This window comes from Cyrtonyx montezumae, unplaced genomic scaffold (assembly GCF_038088225.1).
Source record: "Cyrtonyx montezumae isolate F1298 unplaced genomic scaffold, pur_monq_1.0 scaffold_4, whole genome shotgun sequence".
NCBI lineage: Eukaryota > Metazoa > Chordata > Aves > Galliformes > Odontophoridae > Cyrtonyx > Cyrtonyx montezumae.
In genome coordinates this window covers 30,459,602-30,481,367 of record NW_027072045.1, presented here as the reverse complement: position 1 = coordinate 30,481,367, position 21,766 = coordinate 30,459,602, and the positions used below count along the sequence as shown (strand labels likewise).

Here is a 21,766-nt window from a genome sequence, read left to right as displayed (position 1 = left end):
CTGTGGCACTAAGCTAATTGTGCCAGCTAATGACTTGTCCCAAAGAACAAGGTAAAACATCTCGAAGCTGGAAATTTATGGCTGACAGAAGTGTCTCCTCTGAAAAGCTAGCCTGAGTCAGTTTCTATCTCTCCCTTCCCAAGATTTTGCAGCTACTAAAAAGAAGAGTCTCTATAGTAAATTCAAGGACAAAACAAACAACGGTCATTCCTCTCAGAATGAACCTCAAGTATTGCAACTTTCACAAAAGAGATTCTGCTCTATATTTTCGGTGGTACGTCGCCAGCTTGCTTAACTATTTTTTGTCATGAGTTGAAAATCAGAGCACTCATACTCATTGATTCAGGTTTTTATAGGAAATGGGGACCTTGAAGTTGCAACCATTCCCAGGCAGGAAACTCCTCGCTAGGCATCTCTTGCTGTCTGGCAGAACACTGCAACTGTGCAGCCCCGCTCCATCCAACAGAAGTCTCTAAGCTTTCTTTCAGACAGGACCAAACCAAACTAAGAATGTTCCACGGGCGGTGGAAAGTCTGACCTTCCTCCTTTCCTCACTGCCTTCATGTGAAGAAATATATCCTAGCTGCCTGTGTAAACCAGCATGGTAGAAATGAAGTTAGTGGTTTAACTGACAAAACGTCCATTACATAGTAAAAAATATCTCCTTAATACTGAAAAAAAATGCAATTTGACATTCTTTTACTGTATCAAAATAACAGAAATTCTCTATGCACAAAAGCTGGCCGCTCTAGAAGCCAGAACTGAGTAGCAGTCTCCATTTGTCTCCACTTGATCTGAAGGCTTGTTCTTACTGCTAGAAGGTTAAATTGTTCTCTAAGTCACTTCATTCTTCATCCTCTGGGCTAGGATCGCCAAAAAGGACATCAATTTGTGACTGCCAAGGGCATGCTTTTTCTGAACCAGATAGTTCATAAGGAACTGGGATGAATTCCCAAAATTCATTTCCCTCAGGCCTTTAAACAGCCATGAGATACATTGAATTTCACCACAGAGTGATGAAAGAGATTAAAAAAGAAGTAGCCACCACAGATTCAGGCCAAGGATGGACTATGACCAGTAATTCTTCAGGGATAATTTCCTGTTTCTGCTCCCTTACATACAAACTAGTTTTGTTTGACTTATTCTGAAATCCTCTCATATTAAGAAAATATGTAAAGAAAATGACTGGTTCAAAGTCTGCTCTTGTTCTCATATCCTGACAAAGCATCCATGTGGCTAGACTTGCAAGTAAACACATTTATCCTGTTCTTTGCATTAAAACATATTCCAAATAACATAAACCTCTACAAATACACGGGCAAACATAACAAATCGTAATGGAGACTGCCGAAGTTAAGAGAATGGAAACGGATAAGAAGTTTAGAGAACTAGACTAATGCAGTACCATCCCCATGCCTATTTTTTGTCAGTTCCTTTAAGGTTCTTGCATCCACCACACAAAGAAATCTATGAATAGCGAAGTGTTGTGCTCCCTGAAGAATAAATATGCAAATGTCCCAAAGCACTTGGTCAACACAAATATAGAACAGAGACAGCAGGATAAACTAGCATCTAAATCTGCTGGGGCTGGAATTATTACCAAGTAGTCAGCCAGAGAAAACTGTCCAGGCAACAGGGGAAAACAGGCCGTGAACATTATTTCACTGATGTAGTGAATCTCCAGGCTGACGACGGTTCTTCAAGAAAGGTGAAACAGAAAGTTTGGCTTTTGAGGTTTAGATACCATCAGCAGATATTCTTCTCTGAAGTCATTTTACAGTGTCTCACTACCACTCTCCTCCCCACAAAAGGCCAGGGTGTTCATCATTCAGCAGGTAACCATAGTGCTCATCATGACCTGCCATACAACACACAGTGTTCTAACAGTAACCACATTCACCTTATGCTTACCTGTTTTATGCACTGCAGCCGGTCATTGGTCTGCTGTATGTGCCTGTCCATAGAGTTCATTTTGATTGTCTCCACTTGGCTTCTACCTGAAAGCCATTAAAATCCCTCAATCTGCAAGACAAAAAAGACAATAAAGATCACTGAGCACGGTCCATGCACTTCTACACCTTCTACAATGAGTGCAGTGTTCTATGTGCCAGAGATTTGTCCTCCCAGGTGACACTGTGCTGAGAACATCGCTAAAGCAATGAGGCAGAGCTGCTTGCAAGAACACCTATCATGCTGCAAGATGAAAGTAACAACAGTAGTAATAATCATAATAATAATAACAGATTGGGTTTTGCAAGGCCAAAGGCATTAGGATAATTCCTAATCTTCCTCTAGGAGAAAACATTGCCCATAAACATTAAGTGGTTGGGATACAGAGCAATATTACGTGGTCAAAAGGAATAAAAAAGGTATTTTCCATGCTGAAATAATGTGTAGGCTCCAGAGTTCTGTACTGAAAATAAAAGCAAAAGGTTCGCTTCAGATGTCCTGCGATATTTAAATTAGCAGAAAAATTTAACAAGCCCTTGAAAAGGCTGTAACAATGGCAGGCAAAGGACTGGGATTTATGACTCAGGTCTCTGAGGAACTAACAGCTCCAGGTGCACAGCCCCACATCTGGTTTCCCACCAAGGATCCAAACAGGTTCCACCTTCTGAGAGAACTGGGCTCTCCTGATATGTGGATATGAATAAACTACTTACTGCTTCTGACTGAACACATCCTCCATTCTTCAGTCTAAAACTGTACAACCTGAGGCAAATTAAGGCTTCTCTATGACTTTGAAAGAAATTATCTATAAAATGGAAATTAAAACTCAGAGTCAAGTTAGAAGAAGTTTCTCTGTAGCTGTAGCAACTGTTTAGGTGCTACAGCTGTAGAAAATCACCAGATGAGCACTGGGAACAATAAGCTATGAGGATCTGTGGTCCCCTAAGCACACCGCTGAGGTTGTGATGCAAGTGCAGAGCTGGTACAGAATGGTGCACACCAGAGCTCTCTGTATTTGGAAATACCTCTCCTGAGCTTCATGTTCCACCACCCTGCATGCTCGCATGCCAGGAATACACAGAACCTGGAGCTGGGGTGGGTGGAAAAGCAGAGGAGGGCACACCAAGCATCTCCTCTCTTGCTCGGGCTTGGCCTGCAGGGAGCCCTGGCCTTGCAAGGCAGGGATGGCCAAAATGTCATTGCAGCTCAGACTACGAGTGTCGCACAAAGAGGCAGGTGAGCACAAGGGAGCTTCCTTGCCATTCCTTCCCTCCCTGGCCTTAATCTGTCTTATTCTGTAGTGGCACAACAGCAGATCGCACAGACAGGAGCCAACAACTAATCACCAGTTTCTACCCGTAATTCATATTACCCAGCACTCTGCGCTGTAACTCCCATTTATTTATGTTTTAAGCAGAATCGCATGGGACCCCAGCCTGCACTTAATAAACAGAGCAGATTTAAGTGCTTTTTTTCTAGAACTCACTTCTCAGTGAGGGGCAGAGAGATGCTTCACACACACATATATAAAGTTGCCTGCTTCAATCACTTTCATGGCATCTAAAATGGAAATGAAACCATAAATATTGCACACTAGAACATGAAACCAGCTTTTGCCTACAAATTCCCACATCCTCCTACTGTCACAGAGTGGCATAGCCTAAAAAGCCTCATCCCCATGCTCAAGAATGGGCAGCCAGCACAGACTCAGGAGTACACAATTAAATGCTGTACTTTTATACAACTTAATGCTAGCAGGAACAAGGTGCTGGGCTAGCTCAGGAACCTCTCCAAGGCACACAGCAGTTTTATTATTCAGAGGGTTGGCCAGGGCAGAGGTCTTCTCCAAAAAGAGAAGAGGCAGCAAATTTCCCAGGTACCTGCCCCGCTGGAGGAGCTGGCTGCTCATCGCTCCCATGACCTCCCTGGAAAGCACCTGGCACAGCCCAGCACTGTCTGCACCCAGCTCAGGAGTTCAACTTTCCCACCCCACAGCCCCCAAGCAAAGGATTTTAGCAGCCAGACAGCCCACAATGCCTGGCATTCACACCCCACTCCGCTGTGCCTCGTTGATAACATCCCTATGGGGCTCCCGCCGGATTAGGCTCAGGGAAAGCAATCTTTTCTGCTAGACAGCTCAGTGAGGTCTTACAACAGCAGCTCAAGCTCCTCATCTCCCCACTCTAGAGACAAGAGCATTCAGGAAAGCACTCCTGTCAATAATTTATAATACTCATGAAATGGTAAAGCCAGTTTCACATACTGTATAATTGCTTGACTGTGCCACTGCCACATTCTCAATAGCAAACATCATCCAAAGGTTCTTTAGAAAATGTGAATTGATATATTTTATTAAAAGTAAGTAAGGCAGTCTTATCTGCCTGTAAGAACCCCAAACAAACCTCAGCAGGCATGAAGTTTAATCTCTCAGTGGACAACAGTGGTATTTATCGAGAGATAAGCTAGCCCAGACATGACACCACTTCAGCAGTTATCCATCTTACAAGCTGGGACAATTTTAACTGACCATCAAGAAAGATGGAGAGCATGTCGAAAACAAACATGTACATATGTGCATAGGTTCCCTGTTGAAATATTTGAAGAAATGCAAAATACAGGATTTTTTTTTCCCTTTAAAATAAAGAATTCAGGATGCCTGTGCTTAGCAAACCACTGGGTAAAATACCACATACCATATTACAGGATTTGTAATTTACTGGCATCACCAATACAAACTTCTCCTCATTGCTACACAGTTACATAGAGAAACCAGGAGCTAGGATGAAAAGAGCATCTTTTCCAATCAACTGATACGTATCCACACTCTACACTGCAAGAAAGCATGGTTCCCAAGTAAAACCAGACACAGCAGCGCTCAGACTCGAGGCAAATCACATCAGGAGCTGCCTCTGGTGTTGCTGGTGACACATTGCTGGGAAATGGCAGAGAGATTTCAAACAGAAAACGACCATGTGTACAGCCTTTGTGTACTGCCACTCATGCCTACAAAATCCCACGTGTTGATTTATGGACTGTATATACAATAGCACCACAATTGTGTGCCTTGCAGTTAACTGCAAGCAAAAAAGAAGCTTGCTGTCAGTTACCTGAGCTGCAGCTTACTATTGTATTTGTCCAAATTGTCACATCTCCCACTCGCAGAGATTTCCTGAAGCTCGTCTGCAGAAGGACAGGGCAGAGCTGATGAACAGCCCTGCACAGAAGCCAAGGGGATGCCCAGGGGCAGGGCTAGTAGGCGGCCCCTGCACTCCTACAAACAGGTCATACCACGTCTTCTGCAAGCTGATCAGCTCTGCTTTCAACACCATGGCTCGCACTGAAAAGCACACTGACTCACCCTTCCCCTAGTAGCTAGGAGTATTCTCACTTCCATCCCTACACGCACTTCTCACTGCTCTCTGGCACAACCAGCCCTCCCCTACCCCATGCTGACAGGCAGCCTCTATCCCTTCACAGCCTCCAACTCACAATTTTTGCCAGCTTGGTTATTTCTTCCCTTCTTGTAAAGAGAAGCCCTCCTTTCCTCCATGGCCATGGTCAGGGTATAATCATTTCACAAGCCTAATGACCAAAACCGTGCAGGACAGCTCACCTCACACAATGACATGAATGCTTACTCTATACTCAGAAGGTCCTGCCTCACGTCCTGCAGGCTCATCCTTACCTCTCCATCAGATACATCAAAGGGACATCAAATAGGAAAAAAAATTTCAGTGAGCATACTCGGTCTAAGTCATTTCTGCTAAAATAAAAGTGGAACTCATAAGCAGGAATCCATTATTTTCTGGAAATTATTCTTTCATACATCTCAGAATTAAATGATTAAACAAGGGAAGTGAAAATTATCGTATAGATCTTAAGTTTTACAAAAGCAGAGTAAGTGTTTTGACACCACACTGTTTTGCCTGGAAAAAATAGTAGCAGCACTACATTTCCATTAGCTACACCTACTGCAGTGATGCTACTGTACAGCAGTCCAGATACCCACAGGCACATTCACATCCTGAAATACCAAAAATGCCTTTTCTGCCAATCTTATACTGTTTTGAAAGTGGCAGCAAGATCACCTTACTGGCGAATAACGGTGCTTAAGATACAGAAAGGCCCCGCGGCAGAAGGGCAGCCGTGCATGTGGCTAAGTGCAGGGTGCTTATCAGGTCATGGGTGAAATGACTTTGCTAGCTCTCCTGCTCGCCTCTGGGGCACTGGTGTTAGAAACAACGCTAACATTCAGGCACAGCAAGTGGCTCAGGGGACAGCAGGGGATGTTGCTGATCAGGATTAAGGGCTCTGACAGAACAGCGCAGAGAAGGGAATTGCACAGGGTGCTTCGTAACAAATCCCCTCTGTTCCATACACACATTAGCCAGGGACGATGTATGCCACTGCTTTATATGCTAGCTCCATCCAGAAGGATAAACAAAAAAGAAGTGCTCCTAGCACCTTCTGGTTGTTCAGCAATAAAAAGCTCCATTCTTCTGCTGTCTTTTCTGAAGTAAAGACCCAATCTCTTTTGCTCTTAAAAAATAAAATAAAAAAAAAATAATGTGAATTGTTCTTTGCCTTCTTTCTTCCCTCCCCTCCCCTCTAGCATGTGAGTTTATAGCCCTAGGCAGTAATTAAAGAACCCTCATTTACATATTTATGATGTCTCAAAAATGGAGAACATGTTTTTTTTAAAGGAACAGATGTATCGACCTGTTAGACATTTTTTTTTTAACCGTAAGTGTATGGAATCCTTTTTTGTTAAACCATTCCTACAAAATACACTTCCGTATTAAAAAAGAATGAAATCACAGTGACTAAAAGGAAATTTCACAAGCTTCTGCTACTGCTACACTGTTTTGGCTAACATTTCAAGCAACAGGTTTGCAAACACTCCATCAGAATTTGGATTTCCAGTAAATTAGTAAAACGTGTTCTCTGCCTGTCCTCCAAAAAACCAAAAAACCAAACCAAAACAAAAAAGCTAACAAAAGAAAAAACAAACTCCAAGCATTTCATCACTTTTTCAAAATGCTGACATTTCAGAAAACTCCAATTTGAAAGTAAATATGATTTTAGTTCTGGGTTTGGATAACCCTTGCTCAGAGGGACAGTTGGAAACAAGCAGCAGTGAAGCTGCTGTCTCCCATCTCCTTCTCCCACTCCCACTCCAGAACTGACACAGAAGCACAAGAGAGCTCCCAGATAACTTGTCACCCGGCTCCAGCTGAAGGCAGTGCAGGTGATGCAATGTCTGAGCACAGGCATCTGCCTCTGACCTGAGCAACATCCTAACAAATCAGGGAACATTTCAGTGAATAGTTTTAGCAAATCCTTTCCAACATAAAGCCATTTTGAGGTCATTAGAGAAGCAACTTGGAAAGCCAAGAGCGTGCTGGTGTATCTAGTAGCTAGTAAATCATTTGCCGTTAGGCTACGTAAAAGCACTTGTGATTAAACAACAGCTGATTTGAACCTTTTCAGGACATTACATGCTAGGTTTTTTTTAGTCCTGAAAACAAAGAAATGAGCAAATAATGTGTTCACTACAAAAAAGAAAAAATGGTTCCAAAAATAAAAATTCTCGTGGAACGACAGAGAAAAGGCAAAAGGAAACATTCTCTGCCCCCTCCCCATGATTTTCTTTTTTCAGGGAAGCAACAGCAGAGCTCCCACAGGCGCTGTGCTGAGCAGTGAGAGCCGCTGCTGTAAGAGATGGGCAGCAGCCCCCGTGCTCACCAAATAACATCGAGGTGCTGGGCTCCCACTTTTACAAGGATCAGGTACATTGGTAAGGCACTGTAGTTAAAAGGATGTCATTTGGAGCCGTTTGAAACTACTCAATGGAAAAAGGGTGAGGAAAAAAAATGTCAGTCATAAATTGAGTAGGAGAGAGAGTAAGGAAAGAAGAAAATTGTTCCCTAGGGAGGAAATGAACCACAGCAATTTTTAAATATCTTCTCCTCTCATCCAGGCCCATCCCACCGCAGAACGCAAGTTGGCTCATATTGCAGATTCAATCAGTTAAAACTAATAATTTCCTCTATGTCTCCAGTTGCTGAGGGTCGTAAGAGAGGGCAGACGATTTTTATCTAATAAGCGACTTTGATCAAGCAACAAGGCGAGCTAGAGCGAGGGCAGAAGAGGACGGCGCTGGCTAATTAATCCGGGAAGGCGCGGGGCAGCGAGGCCAGGGCGCTGAGGCGACAGTGCCCCCGCCGCACCAGCAGGGGGCGCTGCAAGGCCGCGCCGCCAGCCCGCCCGCCCGCCCACTGGGACGGCATCGAGGCCCCGTCTGCTGCCTCCCACGACGCGTTTGAGACACGTCCCCGCGCTCGGGGCTGCTTGCCCATAGATGTGGGGAGCTGAGACAACGGCCACCTGATTCTACCTGCCTTCTTAATTTCTTTTTTCTCCTTCTCTTTTTTTTTTTTTTTCCTTAAACATTATATAGTTTTTTAGAAGTTGTTTCTTGAGCTATCAGAGCAGATGTAGTTTAACACTAGTTATTATGTATAATTGCATTAATTCTGCATCATTCCAGGCAGTGCTCTCTCCTAGCAAGAAACCTGGAAGGGGTAGACCTCAAACTATATAGCCTGCACGGTGCAGCAAATGGTCTCCGATTTATGCCTGCTTTTCAACAGAATAATTTGCAAAACAGGGTCTTAAATGCTATTTTCCGCTCATGAATCAAACTGCAAAAAGTTTCATATTTATCCACGACAACTATTTTATTTCCCCTGCTAGGTATAGTGCTTGTAGGAAAAAAAAGGAAAAAAAGAAGAAAAAAACCATAAAATGTCAGGTGAAAGGCCATTTTAATCATTAAACACTTGAAAAAGGAAGTGGTTTTAATAAAGCTTTATTTACTATAAGCTGCTAAATAGCTATTGCTACTGGCTTTGAGCTATTAAGACAGGCCAGATGTGAAACAAAGCACCATTTGTTACGCTGGGTGAGGCAGAATAGCGATTTGTGCTGTGCTGCTTTCCATTGTTGCTCTACAAATGTGCAATAATCCCCAGAAGACTTTCTATCATCTTTGACTGAGCGAGGGAAGGCGCGTCCGTGCGCCTGCCTGTGCAGGCTGCCAGCGGCTGGCCAGAGAGCGGGAGGGGCTACGCTCACTGTGGGGGCTGGAGCCGGTTGGGCTGGCAGCACGGCTGGTGCCGAGGACCCTTTTAGCCATCGCCCTCTGCTCGGGAGCGTTTTTCTGTACACAGCCTATTCCATGCGGGCATGAACAGCCAGCCGGGTGCACACAAAGCAAACCCACACATGCTGTTGGAAAAAAAAAAAAGGCAGCCTGACAGCTTGCATAAGCAGGCCTGCTGGCCTCCTCTGGGAGGAGCGGCGTGCGCAGGAGTTGTTCCATCATGAAGCACATCTGCAGCCTGATTACAGCAGCAAAGGCAGCAGGGCTGGCTGGGAGCACACCGAGCACTGCGATACAACCTGAGCTTCAAGAAATGAAAAGAGAAATAACCTCCAAGAAAGGGACTGCAGGGACATACTAACACTGCATCTCTTCTTCGGAGAGTGCTTCCCCAAAACCTGAATGAGTGGAGCACAGCCGGCAGCACGCATGAGGCACTGGGACCATACCCCTCTGCAGCCAGCACCAGGCCTGAGGGATGGGGACCGTCCCCTGCACGGCCAGCAGCAGACTTAATGCATGAGAAGCATCCCCTCTATGGTCAGCATCAGGGTCTGTCCCCTGCTGGCTGAAATGAGAGGGTTCCCCAGGGCCTGAGGAGCAGCTGCACTGCACCCAGATCAGCGTAATTGCCCTGCTGCACATTTCTATTACAAGGTTAGTTCCCTGCACCGCATTCCACCCAGCTCCTCGTACCCTCAGCTCTGTCATCTTATTATCTTTAGGGAGAGCAGAGTGGGAAAAGGACAGCTTATAACAGCAAGAGGTAATGACACAAAATTAAAGGCAGAAGTGCAGGGAAGTGTGCTCCTGGGGAGCCTGGTGCTGCTCTCAGAGGCTTTGTTCACTCCACAGACCTGTGAGAGCAAACACTGACAGCTCCACAGCTGCAGTCTCTTGCTGTGGTGCTTTATTAAACGGGCTGGTGCTTGCAGGTAAGCAATACTAATCCTCATCGGGACAACTACAAGCAAACATGCCATCCCTAAGAGAGTGTTGTGTCACTTCGTAACAGTGGTCACTCAAACACCAAAAACAAAGCAAAACAAAACCTCCTGAGAAACTGCAAACTCCTAAATTGAGAATCTAGCATCTCTTTCTCACCTTCTGGGATTAGCACTGAGGAAATGACGTGAACACAAGACCTGAAACACCTTTGCATTCTGATACGTGATGTGTACTTATTTACCTAAAGAACGCATACTTCTCTCAGAGATTTTGTTGCACGACCTGAAGTGTTTGTTGAAAATTCTTTGTGTTTGGTTACAGAACGCTGCCATAGGCATGAAGTTCAGTGAACACCATCTGATTTACAAGCACTTCCAGGGCTGAGCACACAGAGTTGTCTAAAAAGAACACATATGAACTGCAAACTTTTCTCTCGTCTTGACAGACATTAAAAGCTGCAAAAGAAAGCCACATGGTGTGGACATATTCATTCGAGTTACTTGTTTCAAACCTAAAAGACCCGCTACAGAAGACAAATATTTACTAAAGGTCCAGAGGAAATGGTTAACAGCCAAATCTGTACACAGACTATCTCAGGAAGAGAAGGACACAGGGAGGGGGCACAAGCACAAATATTTGTAACAATTTAACAACCAACTATCAGGAAGAGAAGAAGTTATTTTGTATTTGCTGTCCTCAGATAACATCTCTCTGGAACCTGACATCCTGCTATATGACAAATGGGGGCCAGAACATCTCGGGTCACCCTAAAGACAGGCTCCTAGCAAGAAACACCTCAAGTCCACTGTGAATTAGAAATGAGAAGAATTTGCATTCGGACACCAAATGCCCTCTTCCTTATCTGATGAAACTAGGCATGTTTTGGAAGTTGAACTGTGGCATTTGAAGGAAATTGCTGATTTCTTCTTGTGATACATCCTCAGAAGTTATATTCCCTTTACCTGTTGACTTCAGAAGCAATGCTAACAATCCCCATGCCCACAACCCATGTACCAAGTATATGAATGAGGACTAATTTAAACTCCCCCCCCCCCTTTTTTTCCCCCAGTGAGATTAGCATCATGAAGAAAGCATATAATCAAAGTAGTTGTTATTTTCTCTTTATAGCCTTTAAACATAAGATTTATCCTCCTTTTCTTCAGTCCTATAAGAACTGAAGAACTGCTCCTAAGACCAGTAATTTATGTTACATCACCAGAGAATGCACCACTCTTGGAGAAAAATCACTCGGGGAGAGGGAAAGAGAGGAGGAAGAATAAATGCACTACCTCAATTAGCAAAGTCTTTAGAAAACAGAGCAACTGAACTGCTGCTTTGGGACATGGGCTCTAATAACTCTGAAATCTACCATTATCCCCATCTCTTCTGATGAAATTTAAGTAAAGATTTACCCAACTTCCCAGAATGGAAGCAGGATAAATTCCAGGAAGACCAGCAAAACCCATAAGGGCTAAATACAGTTGAAGAAAGAAGGTAGAAATTAGATGCCTGTGAATTTCTGTAGTCAGATAAACACAGCAGACAGCGGCAGCAGTATTATCATTTTCACACTGCTTCTGGGGTCTATTTATTACAAACTATGACAAGTTAGTGCTAGGGGGAGACAGACTTTTAAAAAAATATTTTTAATTAAAATAAAGATATCAGACATCTTGGCACAACAGAACTATCGTTTTTGCACTTTTATCTTCTTCATTTTTAGACAGCTGACCTGAGAACTATTCCATAAGAATCCTGTAGAATCTATAGGAAACAAACTAAAGATCGAGGTACTTGGTTTAATTGAATTGCCCTGCAGACAACAGTCCAGTATTTGAAGTGCTTAACAATTCCTAAATCACAAAACCTTACTGACAGTTTGAGTAAAGTGATCCAGACTGGACATAGGAACCAAATGCCTGTGTATCCCTCAAGGAAAAGGTTTCTTGTACATATAATGCAAATACTGGAACTTTATGAGGAAGCCCAGACATATTTTTGACATCTCATAGTTCATTTTGAAAACAGTGTAATTGAAAAAGAAGTTCCAACTGCGGCACCTTCACTCCAGCAAAGTCCAAGCTGCACACATGCCTACTGTTTTATTATCAACAATGTCATTATAGCTTTTCTTATAAGTGCCCATAATTCCAGTAAAGTTGAAATTCTCCTACATGCCCAGAGCACACAGTGCTGCAGGAGCTTCACGGAGGCCTGCTGCCCCAGGAAAGACTTCTGCCGAAGCACCAGGGATAGCCCGTACTGCCCCACTGCTTTCTCACTGTTTTATCACTTGGCATGACCTTTATGTCCAGAATCTGGTCTACGAGGAATGTGAATGTCACATATCTACTTTACAGACAAGGAGAACCTTACATGTACCACCCAGTAAAATTCATTCTATCAAGAATTTTCACTGACAACTTAAGTTTTCAAAAGTATGATGAATTTCATGTTAAAAGCCATCACCTGCCATCCACATACCTTTTGGGACAATCAGGATCTGATGTCAGCAGCAATTCTGGAAGCATGGATCTGTTAGCTCTCCCTCCCTTAGGTCTCACCCTCAGGTGTGCAAATCCAAAATGGCATTTGGCAGAACACAACACTGGTACTAAAAGTATTTCAAAACTCTTTCAAGTGCTTCACTGTGGCACCTGAATAAATGCTAAACTGGGTGTGAGCAAAAACCCTGGTGAAGGCAAAGGATGGAGATCAAAGTGTACTCTGCTGAGGAGAGGGGGGCACAGGCTGTGGCACTGCCTCTGGGACAGGCCAGGCAGCAAACCTCAGAGTCCTCACCAGAAACGGTCATCTCGAAAGAAGCAAAACATGCAGGCTTCCCTTCTCTATTACAGTGTAAACAGAAATGTGATTCCTAATGAATTATTTACTGTGTGGCCCACAAATTAAGATACCTAGACTGTCTTGTGTTCTCATACCACATCATTATTACAAGGTATCTGCCCAGAAGCTTTTTCCCATACCTGCAGGGCAAAGCCAGCCCTGTGAACCAAGCTCTCCTCCCAACTAGCAGCCACCCAGCACTTCACTTCCTCAGCTCCTTTGGCTTCCCAAGTATACCAGTAGTTCCTCAGGGTAGATGTTATCTCCACCAAATGCACGTACAGTGCCTGACACACAAATCACAATTCAAACCAGGGCTACAATGGGATAATTTTACATAAACAATGAGAAACGATAAAATAAAGTCTGTAATGTATGTATTACTGCAGGGTAAGGATAAAACAGCTAATATATATTACTTTTCCTGGAAATTCTAACATACAGCCAGACTTCCAGATATAGAATTAAATTAACCTGATAAACTTACACTATACATCCAGATGACATCTAGATTAAAGTAATTTAAGTCCAGATGACATTTTCTTGTCTGCTACTCATACCTTTCCTTTCTTATTTTTTTTGTTTAAATGCTTATTCCAGCACAGCGCAGCATACCAAAAAAGCCACACACTTTTATTCTCTGTTCACAGGGCCAAAACTACACACTCCAGGTCAACTTTGTAGCCTTCAAATTTTTCTGAGCTCAGATTGATCAGATATACCCTGGAGCTGCTTTCTTTCTGATCAAACGTGACGTACTGGGACATGCACAGAGCTGGCAGTGCTGACAGCAGAGCCTTTAGCAGGCATGACCGAGTGCAACAGCTCCATGTGAACCAGGGTGCTGCTTCCATGAGAGGGACATGGGCTCCTCTACAAGGTGCAGTACAGCTGGGGCTGTGCTCTGAACGTACACTGACACGCCACGCTCTCGCTCTGATGAGCTCAAGGGGAGACCTGTTGCTGTGACAGTTTCTAAACAAGCACAGGGCTAACCTCTTTCTGCTCAACATCTCCCTTACCCTTTCTTTTTGATTTTTGCCATCCTTGAATGGCTGCAGTTTAGCACCTTTTTTTCATTTCATTTTCTATGAGAAGGGATCTGGTTTGCACATAGATTTTTCTTAACCATCTTCAGTAGACACAAAATAACTTAGAGGGATGCATATGTCATAACTTTCTTGTTTATTTTCAAGCCTCATGATCACCATCAAGGCCACAGGTTAGCTGGTCATCTATTCAGACCAACTGCATCAGAGCAGACCTCTTAAGAACACATTCTTCATTCTCTTCCTCTTATTTTATGTATATGGAAAGGATTCATTTATATTAACTGTAACTTAAGTTTCTTTAGACCTTGATATTAAAAGCGCTTGCATTTTGATATGTACCACCTGTTCTGGAGCTGAGAACTAATCGCCATCACATAGACTGTAATGCCTTACACAGCTGCCCAAAGGAAACACCTACCTGGTCTCAGCAGCAAAATTCTGGGAAGCTCTCTGGCTAGCTCATGAAAATAAATTGCCAGTGTAATGATTTTTGAATGAGTGACTTAGATTGTGAAAACAAACCAAGTTGCTATTTATAAGTCCTTAATTAAATTAACACACATGAATACATACATATGCACACATGTGCAGACACAGCAGGCTGAAATCCTGTGGAAGGAAGGATCTATATATACATATGAAGACACGTAAACACTTTCTTGCAAGGTTGAACAGCTAACCCTACATTTTAGGGTTAGTTACATAAGAGAAAAGTTTGCAGAAATGATATTAAGCAGATTTGTTTCAGAAATGGGCATTTTATTCTGCAATCTAATACACCTACAATACAGAACGAGCCTAGATTTGACCTAGATTATTTTCTGAATCGTTCAAGGTATGAATAGAATGCACTAAACTATAAAGAGAAAATAATGTGCAATTCAATCAATTTCCTATTATATTACCACATCTCTACTTGTGAGAAATTGTTGGTAATTGAACAAGTGATTCCACACCGAGCACAACACCCTTAGCACGTCCAGCTCAGCCCTCCCAGCAGAGCAAAGATGGGGCACAGAAGGGACGGAGCCTCCTAGGCCACTCACTAGCAAGGAAAATATAAAAGCTGGAAGGTCACATAAAGTGCTAGACATGGAGACAAGATCTGTCAAAAAGACAAACTACCTAACAATTTTAACCTATTGGCTAGAGCTGTCCGTGTCAGCATAATGTTAACATATATTATAACCTCAGCACAAAAATAAAAATAAAAATAAAAATAAAAATAAAAATAAAAATAAAAATAAAAATAAAAATAAAAATAAACCTGCCTGGATAGAAATGAACAGCAGCAAAACTCCTTCCTTTATTCCTTTTTAGGCAGGAACTTTTTCTAACAAAGGCTGAAGGAAATATTTCCTTGCTGTTTTTTTTCCCCATCTAATCCTAGCATATTTTATCTATTACATGTGAGATGAAAAACATTAACATGTTAAAAACATATCTCTACAGTTGCAAAGTTTATGAGAGCATCCATCACAAGGCTGTCTACTTTTGTACAACAGCAGATTTTCATTTTATTTTTAAATACGTTTTCTGAACAGTCATGTAACTATTTAAAATAGAAAGATGAGCATTTGCGAGACAGGAAATTCATTTTTGATATTTAAAATCATTTGCATTTCTTCCAACCACTACAACTTAACTGTCATTATGGAACTGTCTGTCTATTAGATGTTGATGACTCTTCATTTTTAACTAATACCATCTCACATTTTTTACATATACTGTGACCCTTACAACTTTTCCAGGCCACGTGGTTCTTACATGCCATCCCAAAGTTCTGCTACTTTGCCATTTTATTGCTTTTGCCACATCTCCCCCGGCCTTATTTGGATCTGCATTGGAGAGAAGGCCTCTGGGAGGCCTGAGAGCATCCACCAAATTGGTAGGTGGGACTCCTCTCTCAGAGAGTGTTTAGCTAAGCTCTGGGGATACTTTCAGGGAATCCCAGCATTATCCCCTGGAGCTTATGCATGAAATGTGACATTTGAGATTAGTGAAGAAACATCTGCTCATACTGCCAGAACGGAATGTCCAAGAACACAGTGCACATCATTTTGAGACACCTCCCATACAGCTTCATTTCCCTTCTGAGCCACCAAAGCCAGATGATTACAAAACATAACTGTTCCTCACTCATCAAATGACCCAGTAAATGATACATGAAACCCAAATGACAAAATTCACTGCAACGTCCATTTACTTAGACCCCAACTGTAGAGCATACTCTCCTTCCAGCTTTTCTTTTTCTTACAGAGTAACTCAGGATACTCATTTTTACTCATCAGTTTTCTTACTGATTACTCTGTTGAGTAGCTGACCAATGAAGAAAAACAATGTAAGCAAACAGAAAACAAAATTTCCTGGAGCATCACTTTTTCATCTCCAAACCTTTGGACCAGCTGATCTCCAGAGGTCCCTTCCAAACACTATGATTCTGTGATATCCTGCTTAATTTCTTCTAAGCAGTCAATAAGCAGGATACACCTACCAGTAGGTAAGCAAGTCAACAGTACTACGCTAGGCTTCAAATAACATACAACAAGCTTCCGATACACTTGCAAAATCTAATTCCTTCACCTTCAAATGGTCAGAAAGGCACTGAAGAGCTCTCATACCCATTTTTGTGGTCTCTGGGTACCGATCTCCCCAGTAAGCGTTCACTTCTACAGTGTAGAGAAGAGTTACCTTCAGGTCCACCAGTACATAAAATGTCTTTCATGAATGTCACCTGAAGAAACCTGAAGACAGGAATCAAATCCATCAGTTCTTTTTTGATGCTAGTTTGCCAAGCAACAGCTGTAACATCACTTGAAAAAAAAAACCCACAAAACCTTTGACACACTCTATTTGGAACCATAGCACCCAGTACTTTTCATCGGTGAAGCGCAGTCTCAACCAGGACACTAAGGCTACACTGGGGACTTGAGCTCCCTGAAACAGCCTGCAACACTTTGCATGCGGAGACTTCTAAAGCAAACCAGCAGGACAAAGGATAGAACCAGGTTGGCTCACTCTGTTCCACTGACTTAATGTAGGAAAAAAGAACTACGGCAAAAGGCTGGAATTAATCCAAAATGGAAACAATAGTTTTTATTTTACCCTTATACAGAGTAAAGCAAGGAAGGAATACTAACAAATTCCAAACCACAACCAGGACAATTTAAAGCTAAACAACTGCTCAGTTTTAAATATGCAATCTAAGAAAACAATGAATGAGTTAGGCTTTAAATTTGTTCTTTCTTCAGGGAAAAGAAATAGCAAAGGTATTTAAAATTAAACAGGACATTCGCAATTAATCTGTTTTTTAATTAACTTACTCTGCTGCTGTAAGTGATTCTGCATTTACTCTCATTCTTTTGAAAATTCCAAAGTGCTACTTCTGACCTGTGATTTACTGTTGCCGTACATCTTTATAAGCAGTACTTTAGTTTAAGTGGCAGTTGCATATTAATTACTAAGTTAATTATGTGCTATGTAATCATGCTGTAATTCATTAGTTTACTCCGCAGTGTGAAAGGATAACGCTAAATGAAAGACCTGATGCAGAGTATTTTAGTAATTTATATTTTCACATCAAATATTCAAAATATTAACCAGAAAACATCGTCGGCACTTAAGAGCACCTACAGAAATGCTCGGCGTGGTTCTAACAATTGTCCGTAAACTTTTCTTGCTTAAAAGAGTAGTAGAAACTGTAGTAGGTTAAAATATTTTTTCTAAAACCAAGTACACATCTTACTGCTCCTCAGACCAGGCCAAATACCAGAAACGTTGGCCCATTCCGAGTATCCAGATCTGATACTTCTTTATTCTGTTTTCTGTAATCAGGTTCCTTAAAGATTTTCCAGCCTGAAAGCCTAAAACAAGAAGCAAGCTAGGAACACAAGCCACAAACAAAGACATAGGCTACAGGCTTTTATGGTTCTTAATTACTGATGCTTTGCATAAAGCACCCATAACTGGAGAATTCACTACTGGTTTCTGTCGAAAATTTACAGGAACGTGCACGCAATTCCTGTTTGCACAGGTCTCAAAATAAGTCTGTTACTGCAGATCTATGTTTCCCAACAGAAGTATTGAACACAAACGTAAATATTTAAGATAAAGATTTTTGGTGAAAAATGAACTAGGCACAATACTATAAAGCTGTCTCCCTGTCCCATGTTTAATTATCCCTGGAACCATCCAGCTTACTCTGATCAATAGAAACACAAAACCTAATTTTTACAAAGGTGTCCTTAGTCATGAAGAATTGCTTTTCAGCTTTCAAGATCCCCCTCCCAAAGTAATTCCAACATTTACTGTTCTTCACCAGGAACTGACATTTTTTCAACTCTGATTTTTCACAAGTGGTAGTCTTCCTTTTGTTTTCCCTTCCATTACCTATCACTGTGATGCAAGATGATGCTCTTTGTGTGGCATTTAGAAGTCAGCGTTCCTAAAGCCAACACCATAAAAACTCACAATAAAGAGTGCTTAAAAAAACACTGTAAAACGCAACTCAGTAACTCAAAATTACAGATAGAAATGTTACTATGCAAAGAGTATTATTTCAGTGTATGCCAGTTCTATATGTCAGAGCTATTTTCACTTACTACAAAAGGCTACTTTAATATTGATAACTGCAAAATGTCTTGAATAGAGTTGTTAACCATGTTTTGACTGCACAATCTTATATCAGAAAGACTGCATCAAAAATCTATGAATTTGTAGTGTTCCTGAAATTGTCCCATGGGCTGTGGAAGTAATTTGGGAAAAATAGAGAATATGTACTTGACGTGAGAATTATGACAGTTAGACTTCTAAAAGCATTTCATTCCTCACAGTTCCTGAAGCTTTGTTGATAAAACATTATGGGTCTTAAAATATATGTAATTCACACTGAGTAATTAAAGTTCCAGGGAGAAATTTAATTAATGAAGAAAATAATATAGAAATAATGAAGAAAATAATAAAGAAAAATTTAAAAACACCCAAATGCTGTACTGCCTCATGCTAGTGCAATCTGAGCACTATACATAATTATGTAAGGCTTGAGTATGTTACTTAAAATCTTTTTGAACAGCAATTAAAGAAAATGGACGTGCACCATTGTTGTTTTTTTCTCTCTCTCTAAAAAACTATCTGGAAATGTACACAAAAAACTTTACAAGCTCCACAGACACAGCTAAAAATAAACAGTTCTCTTTGAGCAGTGTGGTCATGGATTTTGCACTGAGAAATGTAGTTAAAAATTAATTTCAGGCTCTACTAGAAAAAGGAAACAATAAATACTTTGGACAATATAAAAGGAAAAAGAAAAATCAGTGTAAAAAGTTACTTTACTTTCAAAGTTATATATACGAAAGCTAAGAAAAACAAAAGCATTTGCTCCTCCTTCAGAAACAGCTAGAAGACATTTACCTTTCTATGTAAGGCTAGGATCTGTTGAGCTGTGTAATTAATTTCAGTCTAGAGGGACTAGGTTGTAGATCATACGGATTTACTATCATCTTTGGCTGCTTCTATTTTGGAACAGGTATCTCACCCATGTAATGTTGTGAAATAGATCTCTATTTATTTTATAGAATCCCAAAGCACCTATTAAAAATATGTATGAGGACATATCCAAAATCTACAACAATTAAAATAAAATCCAAATCTCAGATTCTCCTTGTCAATTCTGTCCAGAGTAAAAAGCACTAGACTTCCATTTCTGTATGGTGGTATAAAGCACATATTTTAAGAACAAGAAAAGCTTTTTAAAAAATACTACGAGGATTAATTTCATTTCAACAGAGTATGTTTGATAACATCCTGTTAGGTTCAGATTTCTGCACAGAAATAGATAGATAGATAGATAGATAGATAGATTAATAAATAAGCAAGAACAGTGCTGAAAACACCACACAAGTAATTCTTAGTTTGGTTAGTGATTTTTGTTCTACCATAGCAAAAGGACCTAAAAAGGTATCGAACAGAGGGGCTTTCATCCAGCTAATCATCCATGTTCCTTCAGTAGACAGTGGAGAGATGTAATTCCAGAGAGCTATTTGTCCCTTGCTACAAGAGATGTCAAAAACAGGTGGGACAAACTGTTCTCTGGAGGTATCTATTTCTGTCCATTGATTATAGAGCAAGCCTGGATCAGCTCCTAAGAAACCAGAGTCTTCACTGACTTGGAAGAAGACAGACTCTTCACATTGCACCAATTTTTAAAACACAGTTTTATTTCCTCGGCATTTTTGCAAAATGTATGCCGACTGTGTAAAGCACATTACTTTTAATCCTACCCAAATTCAAATCATACAAAAAAAAAAAAAAAAAAGAACAAAAAAGTGTCCTGAGCTTTCTGATGTTCCTTGATCACCCATTATAAAAAAATAAAATGTTTCTTTTTTAACTAATACAAGAGCCACATATTGTAAAACTGTAGATAAATGTTGTAGGTTCTCATTAGTGGAATTTAAGTACTCATTTCCAAGAATAAGTAAAAGCAAGCATGATGAGGAAACCTTTACAAGTCTTGAATTTTGTAAGAGAGATATTTTATGCAATATATCCAGTGATTTAATGTAATCCTCTCTCTACACTCACATACAAATGTGTGCACATAAACATAGTTTTCATACATAAGAAAACAGAAGGGATTTATCCCTTATTCAGAGCCCTAGCCAAGAGACCTGAGTTGCTGCATTCAGCTCCATCATTCCTCCCTTGTAAGTCTAGGCAACCCTTAAGAGTCCTCCTACATGTTTAATAGCAGCAGAATAGGGATAATGTTCTTTCCTGAGGTGTTATACACAAATATCACGAACTACTCAACTGATCTAATCACACAGGTAAGAAAGTATCTATATGAAATATACTGGGATACTTGTGTTCTCTTTAAATTAAACACATATCTCTTAGCCAAACACAAAGCCAAATTACAAAAGCTCAGTTAGATGAATAGCCTGAAGGAAAACAAGTCTACAAGTCCAGCACCTTTAATTATTAAAAAAATTACAGGACTCTGACATTACTTAGGCTCTTTGTCGTTATCAGAGAGTTTATTCTAGTGCAAATTTTTAAAGAGCACACAAAGAACATTTCACTGGGCAAGACCATTAGCACATTCCTCTTGGCCCTGGTATAGCCTTAATAGGAGAGTGCTACTGATTTACAACTTTGAAAGAAAACAGAATTGCAAATCTCTCCCACGCATCTTCCTTATCACCCTTCCAGGGACACACAGGCATGTAATGAATTCCTGGGAACAGACAGGCCACCACCTCTGCTCACCTCGCCAAGTATAATGCCTGTGCCCCTAATTTGCTGCCGGATGGCTGCCTGGCTGGCCTCCTGCTTTCTGCTCAGCACCTCACAGCCCGTGCAGAGGCAGCCTGTCATACACCAACTGCTGATTACAAAGCAGTCTGCAGCTCTGTACTGATTACCAACCACTGCGCAATCAAGATGATGCACTGTTTTACCTAATTATTGACATCTGGGTGAGCTATGTTGTTAAACAAAAAAGGCTCCATTGTTTAGCAGTTTTTAGCAAGTCTGAAAGCTCAAGATTTGCTCCCAAAGAGTCACATATCCATGAACTACATTCAAAACCCACTGTTAACTCTTGGTCGCAACTTAAGACAAGTACAAAGATGGGTCTGCTCCTTTAAGAATTTAGCAGCTTGGACCGGGCCTTACACTAAACTCCTTACCCAACATCATTTCTGCCCACTACGGTCAGCTCTGGGTTACTGCTGCAGTCACTCAGTTGAGTGCAACCACTGGGAAGGAAGTGGGAAAAGCCAAGTCCTCGCTCAGTGCAGGG

General features: G+C 41.3%; 1 protein-coding gene across 4 annotated transcripts in view; it reads right to left on the bottom strand.

Annotated features, from left to right (window-relative positions):
* The window catches only part of ZMIZ1 (zinc finger MIZ-type containing 1), a 325,535-nt gene that overhangs the window by 151,658 nt on the left and 152,111 nt on the right, over nucleotides 1–21,766 (bottom strand). For all 4 annotated transcript variants that reach the window (XM_065746678.1, XM_065746680.1, XM_065746679.1 and 1 more), the window contains exon 4: nucleotides 1,912–2,022. In XM_065746678.1, the coding sequence (XP_065602750.1) occupies nucleotides 1,912–1,971 (60 nt within the window). In that variant the 5' untranslated portion in view covers nucleotides 1,972–2,022. The remainder of the gene's footprint in view (nucleotides 1–1,911; nucleotides 2,023–21,766) is intronic.